General features: G+C 35.9%; 1 protein-coding gene across 43 annotated transcripts in view; it reads left to right on the forward strand.

Annotated features, from left to right (window-relative positions):
- Pbrm1 (polybromo 1) overlaps positions 1–12,789 on the forward strand; it is a 93,756-nt gene that overhangs the window by 47,996 nt on the left and 32,971 nt on the right. For all 43 annotated transcript variants that reach the window (XM_078038449.1, XM_078038441.1, XM_078038455.1 and 40 more), the window contains 2 exons: positions 809–1,451; positions 5,365–5,576. In XM_078038449.1, coding sequence (XP_077894575.1) covers positions 809–1,451; positions 5,365–5,576 — 855 coding nt within the window. The remainder of the gene's footprint in view (positions 1–808; positions 1,452–5,364; positions 5,577–12,789) is intronic.

Raw genomic sequence — 12,789 nt, forward strand, 5'->3', positions numbered from 1 at the left:
TTTATGCTTAGCTTCTTTCAGGGTGGTGCCTATGTTCTTTTAACATGACCATGGTTAGAAGTTATTGATAAATTCTTTACTTCTGTGATTTGAAGATGTTCCAGACTGAGAATAAGCCATTTTTAAAATTCTAATCTTTTCTGTGTTTCTACTTAAAGGTCAGGGCTATTTTGACATTAGCATTTTAAAACTGTAGTTTGAGATTAGTGCTACTAAGTTGGTTATTGTTTGTAGGATTTTCAGTGTTTGGATATTTAAAGATAAAATATATTATAAACTCAATTGATACTTTCGGTTGAGATTCAGGCTATAAAGTTTTTATCAATGTGTCCCCTATTTTAACATCTATCTCTTTTTCCTGTGATGAAAATCTCAGTTCTCAGGGATTCTAGAGATGGGAAGTCACAATTAGATTAAATAGCTACTTATTTGCCTCATTCCACCTTATCCAGTTACCTCAACACAACAGTTTTATTTTCTCATCAAAAATATGATTATTGAACTGGGGTTGTAGTTCTGCAGTAGAGCGCTTGCCTAGCATATGTGAGGCCCTGGGTTCCATCTTCAGCACCACATATAAATAAATAAAATAAGGTATCATTATGTCCACCTACAACCAAAATATATACATATATATAAAACATTTTTTAAAAATATGATTACTGAATATAAATAAGATTTTCTTCAAGGTTTTTTTGTTGTTGTTTTATAAGTAATTTGGAATAGTTTCTTTCTTAGGGTTATACTAACAACTCCATACAAATATGCATTTATTTTTATTTTATGTATTTATATTATCTCTCTTCAGGTAGAAAGAGTGGTGTTTCTCCTAAAAAATCAAAATACATGACTCCAATGCAGCAGAAACTAAATGAAGTCTATGAAGCTGTAAAGAACTATACTGATAAAAGAGGTCGCCGCCTCAGTGCCATATTTCTGAGGCTTCCTTCCAGATCTGAGTTGCCTGACTACTATCTGACCATTAAAAAGCCCATGGACATGGAAAAAATTCGAAGTCATATGATGGCCAACAAGTACCAAGATATAGACTCTATGGTTGAGGACTTCGTCATGATGTTTAATAATGCCTGTACATACAATGAGCCTGAGTCTTTGATCTACAAAGATGCCCTTGTCCTACATAAAGTCCTGCTTGAAACTCGGAGAGACCTGGAGGGAGATGAGGACTCTCATGTCCCAAATGTGACCTTGCTGATTCAAGAGCTCATCCATAATCTTTTTGTGTCGGTCATGAGTCATCAGGATGATGAGGGACGATGCTACAGTGATTCCTTAGCAGAAATTCCTGGTGTGGATCCCACTTTTCCTAACAAACCTCCCCTTACTTTTGACATTATTAGGAAGAATGTTGAAAATAATCGCTACCGGCGGCTTGATTTATTTCAAGAGCATATGTTTGAAGTATTGGAAAGGGCAAGAAGGATGAATCGGTATGTTTTCAAAGCCATTTCTTTTGAAGATGTGTGGTATTTAATGCAAGACAGATAAAGGAATACTGTACTATTTCAGCTTAGGTACATGGTTATAGTTAATAGCATGCTATTCTGAATTCTAAGTAAGCCAAAACTTCAAAAGAGTAAGTATATTCTTTGAGGAGGAGAGGATACCCTACTGAGTTATCTAGATTAGAGTCAATGAGAGGATGGAAGACAGAATTGAAGATCTTGTGAAAAGCATATGGCCTTTCACAGAACACATTTCTTAAAGGACAAGTGCTTAGGAGTTGAAATAAGAATTAGAAATAGTAATAGGATTTTTCTTTTAAAGGTTTGTCTTCAAACAAAGAATTAAACAGCACCAAATTATTGTTTTGAGGTTAAACATATATAAATTTGGTTATCATTTAAGTACCCCAAAAAATGGCTTTTTTAAAAAAATTAATCTTGAAGATTTCTTAGAGAGCCTGCTATAGATATTAAATGCTTGTAAGAAAAACAGTCAATTTTAAATTTCATTCCAATTTTAGTCTGTGTTTTTTCTGTGTCAGCAGCTGTTCAATTCAATCAGTAATTACTGTGTATCTTCCCTGTAGTCTTTAAAGCACTTGGGAGAATATAAAATGTTAAAGATATAAACTCTGTCTTCTTGGAGTTTATAGACCTTTAGGTAGAGCTTTTAGCAGTCAGTGTCTTTACAACTGTGAAATTTGTGAAGCCAGCATTTGCTCTGAACTTTAAAAAAAAAAAAAAGTAATGTTCACTTTTCCTGTTGAGCACCTACTCTTTGGGAAACACCATATTAAGCATTCCCTGTGGATAATCTCTAACTCTAATTTCTAGTAGTCTTTCTAGGTAAGGGATCATATTCCTAGTTCACATGTGAAGATTTAGAGGCATGGGCAGAAAAATTGCCCAGAGTTGTACCCTAGTAGGTGGTGTGGCTTATCTTGTTTCTCACTGCAGAGGGCTGCTAGTGATAGTTACCAGTCATGAATAGTCAGTGGAGTGAGCCATGGATGATAAGCCTTGAGTTCTGTGTTCTAAAACTTTGAAGTCTGATGGATGAGACACGACTTTTGCTTAAGGAAAAAATATCTAGACGTGAGACAGCATATAACAACTGATTTAGAAAAGATGATGGGATAAGGAACTGTGGGCTAAAGTTCTCCAAAGAAGGAATAAGGCATCTGGGAGTGTAATGATGGCTGGAATTCAAATGAAAAGAGAAGTGGATTTTCAGATACAGTGAGTGGTTTGAACAAAAGTAAAGAAGGGTTAGGAAATGAATATGTTACATTTGAGAGACAGGAGTTAGGACTAGATTGGAGGGTCCCTTGAGTGATGTGTTTAGGAGTGGTCCTCATTCTTTTGACAATAGGGATAGACATGAAAGGGGGACATTCACATTTAAAATCTGAAGTAGTTTTTAACTCAACAAAGTTTTGTTGAGTAACTACCAGTTAATAAACATGTTTAAATGTTTTGGGTATATTAGTGGACCAAACAGATAAACCCTGCTTTCATGGAATATAGACTTCCATTTCTGCTCTCAGTTTATTTTAAGGAGTCATTAAGTCTAAAACCACTCTGCTCCATCCCTTTTTCCCTAAACTCATTTATATCATGGGATTAGTTCTGTGAGTCTTCTAAAGAGCATTTTTCTCCTAAATTATTAGGAATTCTGTTTAAATTGTATAGATAACATGTTTGTTTTAAGAATTAAGTGGACTTCTATCTCTAGGAATTGAGCTCTTTTCTTTCTCTAGTTGTTGACATGATTGGCTTTTGTTTTTAAGGACTAGAAGATAGATCCCAAGGTGCATCCCCTACTTCCTGCCCCCTTGAAGATTGAATCCAGGGACACTTATCCTCTGAGCTGCATCCCCAGGCCTTTTTATTTTTTATTTTGAGATAGAGTTTTGATAAGTTGCCCAGCCTTGCCTCAAACTTGCCCACCCCCCTGCCTCAGCCTTCTGAGTAACTGGGATCAAAGGCATGCAGCACCACACCTGGTTCTTATTTATATGAGATGGTAATACAGTTTCTGTCATACCCAAAGCTTGTGGAAAAACCTAAGGGATGCCATTTTTATATTTGTGAATGAAGATAATATTGTGACTGCTTATAGTACTTAATAAAAATTAAGAATAACCTAATGAGAATTGAGAGTCAGGTGCCATGGCACACCTGGAATACCAGCTACTGGGGCAGGGCTGAGGAGTCAGGATGGCTAGTTTGAGCCCCACCTAGGCAACACAGTGAGACTCGGTTGCAAAAAAAGAAAAAGATCGGTGGAAATGTGTCAGCTAGTAACAAAGATGGGCATCCCAGATAATGTAGGCATTCATTAATTCAATGAAGTCTATTTATAGTAGAATCTGAATGGTGTGATAGAACAGAAAAGTTCACTCAGGTGACTTGACAGTGGTTTGTCTATTAGCGCATTCAGTAATACCATAGTGCTGTCTCATGCTAGTTGACCCTGGGTTTTCTAATCTGCTGGCAGTATTCCTGGATTAAGTGCTCTGAGTTCCTTACAGGTATAAGAAGAACCCAGGGAAACATCACAAGCCTCTTACACACTTAATTCTTTCATTTTGCTGAATATCTGCCTTATGTTAAAAGATTATTTATCGATTGAGGATAATTAGAGTTCTTTTTCCATCTTGAGTTTTTTGTTCTTGCACATTTACTGAACACTTGGCCTCTTATAATTTTATGTAAACTATTATAAAGTGAATTTAATTTCAGAAAAACAAGCTTCACATATATATCTAGTCAAAAAAACAGGTGTGATGTCAAAATAGCATGTTAGGGTTTTCTTCCTTTGGTAAGTTTTGTTTTTATTTCTTTTCTACAGGTATTAGCATTTCTATATCATCATCTAAAAACCTATCCAGAAATATACTTCCCCAGCTTGGCTATGTTTTTAATTGTTTACTACTCCCTTTGCTGTTGGGGTGAGGCATCAGGAAACCTCAATGGAGTCTCATAGTCTAGTGGCATATGTCAGCGGATGGGTGACTGTGTTTACTTCACCTCTCATACACCCCCAACCAGAATATCTCTGTGACTGCTGATGAGACATTCGTCTATGATTAGTTTGGTGAATAATTTTTTTAGTCCTTGATGTTCTTAGTAGGCACAGTAACTGCCTTCCTCAGAGCCCAATGAATTAGAGATAATAATATAATTTCTTCTAGTCTAAATTCTAAAATTTGTTTTGCCCGTTCCCTTTACTTTATAAATGAGGAAAGACGCTTAGAAAAATTCTGCATATGACATAGATTTTTTTTTTTCATCTTTCACTATGTTGCCTTTCCTGAATCCCCAGAATTACTGTTTCCAAGAAACTAAAATTACACTAACTCTCAGGCCTATAACTGTTAAAGAATGCCCTCATGGCTTTTCAGTTTAGGTTCACTTATATACCAAACCCTACTAACCTAGGCAGCCAAGATGTAGGACCAAAAAGAAGTAGTAGACATATAACCTAAATCTTTTGTTAATACTTTATATAATACGTTGATTCGCAATTAAGGGAATGAAAAAGCTAATCCAGAGATTAAATGTATATTTCAGAGATTAAATATAAGTGTTAGACTTGGTCTAGAGCCTTGGTATAATCCTTGCAGCTATCTTCTACTACAACTGATGGATGCATATGCCATGTATCTTCAAGGAAAAATGCTGAGGTCTTTCCTTTTACGTAAGCTGAACAGGAAACAGGTGGGCATGAGGCTTCCCGTAAAGTGACACCTTAGATTCTGTTCTAACAAACCTCAAGAATATACCATTATAATAGTCAACAAAGTAAGGAAGCATTTAGTAGACTCTCACATTCAATTGAGGTGTTTGAAAGAAACAGCTTATATGTTAATGGATTCTCTTGATGCCATTATAGGACAGATTCTGAAATATATGAGGATGCAGTAGAACTTCAGCAGTTTTTTATTAGAATTCGTGATGAACTCTGCAAAAATGGAGAGATCCTTCTTTCTCCAGCACTCAGCTATACCACAAAGCATTTGCATAATGATGTGGAGAAAGAAAAAAAGGAAAAATTACCAAAAGAAATAGAGGAAGATAAACTAAAACGAGAAGAAGAAAAAAGAGGTTGGTTTCTTTTCATTATATTAAATATGAAGAAATATTATACTCTATTTTAGCTGTCCTCATAATTAGCTGTTGAGAAGAGTCCTGTCTGTGTGAATTAGTATTGACTATTTCACATTAAGCATGATGAGATGAAAATATTTTTATCAGTTTGGTTATTCAGATTAATCAGATTGAGAGTTACCTGTGTATCTAGGAACAGTTGGTTCACAAGTGTGAGAGCCTAATGTCTCTTCATACTACTGGAAGATGAAACCCAAGGGGTATGGCTAGAACTCAAATGCATTCTCAACATCATTCAGTAGTGTGGCTTTCCTGGTAAGTCCTTTGGGCCAGACAGCTAGACGGTATTTTTGTTGAAAGTTTCATTTTAATTATAATTATATCAACCTAAAATGTTACTTTGAGTTGGTTGCCAGAATTTACAAATATTTTGATAATGAGGAGTTTTTAATTATAATTTTTTTTCTGGTACTGAGAATTGAACCACCCAGGGACACCCCACCTACACCCCCATCCCTTTTTATTTTTTATTTTGAGGCAGGGTCTCATTAAGTTGCCAGAGCTGGCATCAAACTTGTAATTCTCCTGCCTCGGCCGTTTGATTAGAAATTTCGTCATTTTTAATATTTCCATTCATATAGATATTTAGATTTTCTAAACGTTTAGTTAGCTATCAGCATTACTCCTCCTCCTTAGATTTCCCCCCATCCCTTAGGCAAGAAAACAAAACGAATTGATTTGAAGCAAACTCAAGTAAGCGATGGCATATCCAGAAAAGAAAAGAACTTGATTGGTGAGAATAGTAATTTTGCTAGTTTAGGGCAATTTTGCTTCCAGAAGGATATACTCATTCAGGATGATAAAATGAGGGTAGAGGTAGACTCTTTGCCAGCCAAAAATGGATGATACAGAAATGAAAGGAGTCTTTGCAGCTTTGCTGCCTGAGGTTATGATCCATATTAAGGAATGTCCTAGAAGTTTGAAACCCACAGAAGATCTGAGATAAGCTGTCACACATTTGTGACTAACTAGAAAACTATGTATTGGGGCTGGGGATGTGGCTCAAGCGGTAGCGTGCTCGCCTGGCATGCGTGTGGCCCGGGTTCGATCCTCAGCTCCACATACAAAACAAAGATGTTGTATCCTCTGAGAACTGAAAAATAAATATTAAAATTCTCTCTCTCTCTCTCTCTCAAAAAAAAAAAAAAAGAAAACTATGTATGTGTGAGGGAGATGCAAGAACCTGGTTAAGAGCAAAATCCATGGGATGCTTGAAAATTACTGCAACTTTAGATGCATACCCCCACCCCTGCCCCATAATCAGCAAAGGGTAAAACCTTATGGGTTTGAAGTATTTGAGCACAGCCTTCATCTAAATCATTAGCTGACCCCTAACTTTCGAGATATAGCAGCAACCCCTAGTGTCAAGTCCCTTGGTAGACCTAAATAGTAATCTCAGAGGAAAGAAGAGAAAAAAGGGGGAAGAAGAAATATTTGAAGACATAATGATATTTTTTTTATTAGTTGTTCAAAACATTACAAAGCTCTTGACATATCATGTTTCATACATTAGATTCAAGTTGGTTATGAACTCCCATTTTTACCCCAAATACAGATTGCAGAATCACATCTGTTACACATCCACATTTTTACATAATGCCCTATTAGTAACTGTTGTATTCTGCTACCTTTCCTATCCTCTACTATCCCCCCTCCCCTCCCCTCTCATCTTCTCTCTCTACCCCATCTACTGTATTTCATTTCTCTCCTTGTTTATTTTCCCGTTCCCCTCACAACCTCTTATGTGTAATTTTGTATAACAATGAGGGTTTCCCTCCATAATGAGAACAACTAAGAACAGAGCAGGGAGGAAGAGCAGGAAGAAAAGATCAACATTAAACAGATACACTAGGTGGGAGGGAAAGGGAGAAAAAAGGGAAATTGCATAATGATGTTTTTTGATAAAGAACATCACAAGTTCACAAGCTCCAAAGACCCCAAGTAAAATAAACACAAAAAGAACGACATTTAGAACATCATAGTCAAACTGCTGGGAGTAAATCTTGAAAGCAACAAAATGACTCATCACAGACAAGAAAAGAATAATCTGATTAATGACTGCCTTCTCATATAAAATAATGGAGGCCAGAAGGCAATGGTATGATATTCAAAAAATACAGAGAAGAAAGATAAAACTAAATCAAGATTTGTATAAATTTTTTTTAAATGAAGTTGCAATAAAGATGTTCCTAGATAAATAAAAACTAAGAGACTTTGCTGCTGGCAGACCTATACTATGAGACATAAATAAAGAGCTTCAATCCCAGAAAAGTGTTACCAGATGATAACTCAAAACCATAAGAAGAACCGGAGAGCAATGGAAATGGAAAATATGAGGATAAATGTAAAAGACTCTGTGTATAATTTTTTTTAAATTCTGTCTAAAACATTGGATTGTCTAAAGCGGTAATTAGAACACTATAAGGTTATTATTATAACATTTATAGAAGTCATATGTATGACAGGAAGCACAAAGGAAGGGGGCGGGGGATATAGATCAGTGGTAGAACACTTACTTTGTATGTGGAATGTCCTGGCTTCCCTCCCCAGCCTCACCCAAAAATAAATAAAAAAGCACAAAGGAAGAGAAATGTAACTATGTTGGAGCAAAGTTGTAACATTTAATGAAATTAAGTCATAAGTTGCACACACTGGTGCAAGACTGCAATTCCAGCAACTCTAGAGGCTGAGGCAGGAGGATCAAAAGTTCAAAACTAGCCTCAGCAACTTAGTGAGGCCCTATCTCAAAGTAAAAAAAAATGAAAAGGTCTGGGGATGTGACTCAGTGGTTAAGTGCCCCTGGGTTCAATCTCAGGTGCCAAAAGAAAAAAAAAATAAGCCATATAATTTGAAAATTCAGTGTTTATAAAATTAAAGAGATGGTGCTACATTTAGGCATATGGAAATGCCTCAATATCCATGAAACCAACTATAGGAATTAAAATGAATTTCAAAAAAAAACTTAACAGTTATAAAACAAGGTAATAAAAGGAGGAAAAAAAGAACAAAAAGACATAAGACTCATAGATAACAAAGCAAAATGACAAACATAGTAGCAGCAGTAATTCCATTAAATGTAAATAAACTAAGCTTTCCAATCAAATGGAATTTAAAATGTAAGATTCAACTATATACTTTTTGCAAGAGATTCCCTTATATTCGGAAACACAAATAAGTTGAAAAGGAGAGAAAAATGCAGACTGTAACCATAGTTGGAATAGCTGTTAGCGGAAAAAGTAGATTTTAAGAAAAGAAATAATACTAAAGACAAAGAAGGATATTTAATACATATAATGTATATGTCAAACATAGTGTTTCCCTCCTGTAATTCCAGCTACTCATGAGGCTGAGACAGAAGGATTGCCAGGTTGGAGGCCAGACTCAGCAACTTAGCCTGTCTCAGAAATAAAAAGGACTGGGGCCATAGCTCAGTGGTAGAGTGTCCCTGTCTTCAATCCCCAGTACCACCAAAAAAGGGAGGGATGGGGCTTAACATATTAGGAACAGAATATTCTTAAATGTATATACACCTAACAGTGGAGCTCCAAAATACATGAAGAAAAAAGTATTAGAATTGAAAGAAGAAACAGAAATTAACAAGAATATAGTGATTGACAGAACTACTAGGTCAAAAATCAGTAAACATATGGAAGACTTGAATAGCAGTGTGAACCACCTTGACCTGATTTGTCAAACACTACACCAAGTTACTATAGAATACATCTTCTTTTCAATTACATGTGGAATATTATCTAGAATAGGCCATATACTAGGTCATAAAAAGAGTTTTAAAACCAAAAGATTGAAATCATACCAAGTTTGTTCTCCAAATGCAATGGAATTAGATTGTAATTTAGCAACAGAAAGAAATGGGGAGGCGGTGCTTAGAAATTATAAATAACCCATGATTAAAGAAGACATTACAGGTGCAGTCAGAACAATCTTGAAATGAAAACAATATTTTAAAATTTATGGAATAAAGCTAACACTTTTCTTAGAAGGAACTTTATAGCTTTAAATACTTATATTAGAAAGGAAGAAAGATATAAAATTATTAAAAGAGACACAAGCATACCACAATGTAGGTAGGAGGAGAAGAAATAATAAAAAAACAGCAGAAAGCCATAAAGAGAAAACAGGAAATGCCAGTGCTATGCTGGGAAGATATTTGGACGACCTGAGTTATTTCTACCTGCCAAGTTTTGTGTTTTTTTTAAGTTTAGCTGACTCTTTTCCCAGCAATATAAAATCAGAAACAGCTTCTTCTGGAGTTACTCTAAGATATTTCTCAAAGTGTGGCCACTTTACCTTTTTACTTGTACTAACTCAAAGACTATATTTCCCAGCAGTGTGATTGGGTGGTAGAAGTAGGTAAGAAACAGGATGCAGAGTCAATAGTAGGAAGAACTGACTAGGAAAGGCTATAAAAGCAGTATACTCTGAGAGCTATTTTAACAACTTATTTCTTACCATAAAAGAACTACAATCTGCTTCAGATTATCTGTGGTTACTTTATGAACATTAGAAGATGCAGCACACCAGAAAGTTGAATAATGGTCATGAATATCAGCCCTCTTTGTCTTTAAGCCATGAGAGGAGGATTGTTAGCAACAACCAGATAAAAACCGAGGGAATCTAGAAGATTTTACCCTGTTTTGTGTTAACTCCCAGAATGTCTCATACAAGAGTAAGTAAGCAAAGAAAAAGAAACAGAACTTATGGTTAAGTATGGCAGATTATTCACAAATGCCTACTGCTTTTCCTTCTTAAAACACCTCTAAAAGGATGGAAAAGGAATTTTTAAAAAGCATTAAAAAAGACAAACACACAAGTATTTCCATCCCTTAAAAAAATAAATTAATGGACAAGGAGATGGTGGTAACTAAAATTTGGAGGCTGGAAAATTGATGTGTAAGTTGCCAATACTGGTTTCAGTGTCTATAGTAGATAAATCCTTCAAACTGGCCAGTTCCTGTCTCAGAATTGCACAGGGAATAGAACACCAGGTACTTCTAAAAGTGGAAATAACATGTGGGTCTGAAAACAGGAGGACTGGTTGAAAGTCTAAAAGCAGTTGAGCCTTCAGTGCCCCACCTCAGCCCTTCCCAATACTTCAGATTCCAGACAAATCTGAGGGTAAGGGTGAAGAGTAAAAGGAGTAAAAGGATTTATACTAAATAGGGAACCCCTTTGGCCCTTCTAGCTGTTTAGCTCTTAGCATGCTGTCTATCTCTTTTTCCTTTTTTTTTTTTTTTTTTTTTTTGTGTGTGTGTGTGTGTGTAGTACTGGAAATTGAACCCAGGGACTCTCTACCACTGAGTTACATCCTTAGCTCTTTTTGAGTCAAGGTCTAGAGAGATGCCCAGGCTGGAATGGAACTTGCTCTCCCTGCTGCTCCATTTTCCAAAGTAACTGTACTTGAGATTACAGGCTTGTGCTACCATACCCAGCAATTAAAAAAAAATAATAATAATAAGTTGTCCATTTTTCTATTAACAGTCTATCCAAGGCAATTTAGACTTTTGTCATCATGCTTCCCCGAAAAAGAGAATTTTTTGTTGTTTTGTTTTTTGGGTTTTGTTTGTTTGGGATTGAACCCAGGGCTATTCCCTAGCTACCCCAGCATTTCCAGTGAGCTACATCTCCCTTTTTTATTTTTTACTGTTTTAATTTTGATACAGTCTCACTAACTTGCTGAGGCTGGCCTCAAACTTGTGAGCCACCATGCATACTTCTGAGAAATTTTCCAGTCTGTTTGCTGCACAATTTCAAAACCACTAACATATTTTTAGGTACTTGTTACTAGTAGTGCCCTTCTAAGAGGTACCAAAACCTCATCTAAATATCCTCAGCTCAGAAGTCCCAAATGAGGCTGTAGATATAAAACATCATGGTACACAGTTCCTTTCTATCTGTAGACCTATACAACTTTGGGAGGGAGCCGCCGGTTTCTTTGCTCTTGAAGGCAATGAGACATGTATAGATATTTCTGTTCAAAAACAGGGAGATGGAAAAAAGTATTACTGATTTCAAGGAATTTTTAAATGCACCTAAACAAATCCCAGTGGGTTTCTAGGACTGAGAACATCCTCTGGCTTAGTACTCAGCCCTTGAAATCCTCCTTTTTCATGAAAGATGCTTGCAACTTGTTAGTTTTATCAGCCTGTTTCCTGTATCTAGAATTTGGGGGTTGTTCAGACTTTTTGTACTCTGTGCCCTTGTCTGTCCATGATATTGTTTTTGCTGGTGTAAAATTCTCAAGAACCTTTTGGTCTACTTTGTATGTCAAGGGATTTGCTTATTCTACTGGTAAGTAACGTTTCATCAAAATTAGCAAAACTGGGGCTTGGGATGTGGCTCAAGCGGTAGCGTCATCTAGCATGCACAGGGCACTGGGTTGATCCTCAGCACCACATAAAATAAAATAAAGATGTTGTGTCCACCGAAAACTGAAAAATAAATATTTAAAAATTCTCTCTCTCTCTCTCTCTCTCTCTCTCTCTCTCTCTCTCTCTCTCTCTCTCCCCCTCTCTCCCTCTCTCTCCCTCTCCCCCTCTCCCCCCTCTCTCCCTCTCCCCCCTCTCTCTCTTCTCTCTCTCTTTAAAAAAAATGGCAAAACTATTTTTTTTTTATTGTAATGCCAGTATTAGAGAATGGAGACAGAGGCCCCTTGTACTCAATCAGTAAGGAACTTAAATTGAAGTATGCTTTTTGGAGATTAATTTGAAATGTGCATTAAAAATCATTTTAAATGCTTATTCCCAGTTCTTTTATTTATGTAAAATTATCCTAAGGAAGTTATCAAATAGGTGGGTGAAGCATTATCCTCACCACCAACAACAACAAAAAAAAACTCTGTGGTATTTGCAAATGATAGCTTATACTGGAACTATGAAAATGTTTTATTTAACAAAAATAAAAGTCTTTATTGAACAAAAGCATTTTATTTCAGAAAATATTAATGATATATTGTGTTTATGTATGTCCATACACACACATATATATGGTTTACAGAATACACATATTCCATATTTTCTCAATTCTAAAACTCCATTAATTGTGACATAACCATGTAATAACTGTTAGGAAAAACTTTTTCAGGAACATTAGGATAGAGTAAAAGTACATCAGATGTTTTCTCTAGGATTAC

The sequence above is a fragment of the Ictidomys tridecemlineatus genome, chromosome 2 (genome assembly GCF_052094955.1).
Source record: "Ictidomys tridecemlineatus isolate mIctTri1 chromosome 2, mIctTri1.hap1, whole genome shotgun sequence".
Lineage (NCBI taxonomy): Eukaryota > Metazoa > Chordata > Mammalia > Rodentia > Sciuridae > Ictidomys > Ictidomys tridecemlineatus.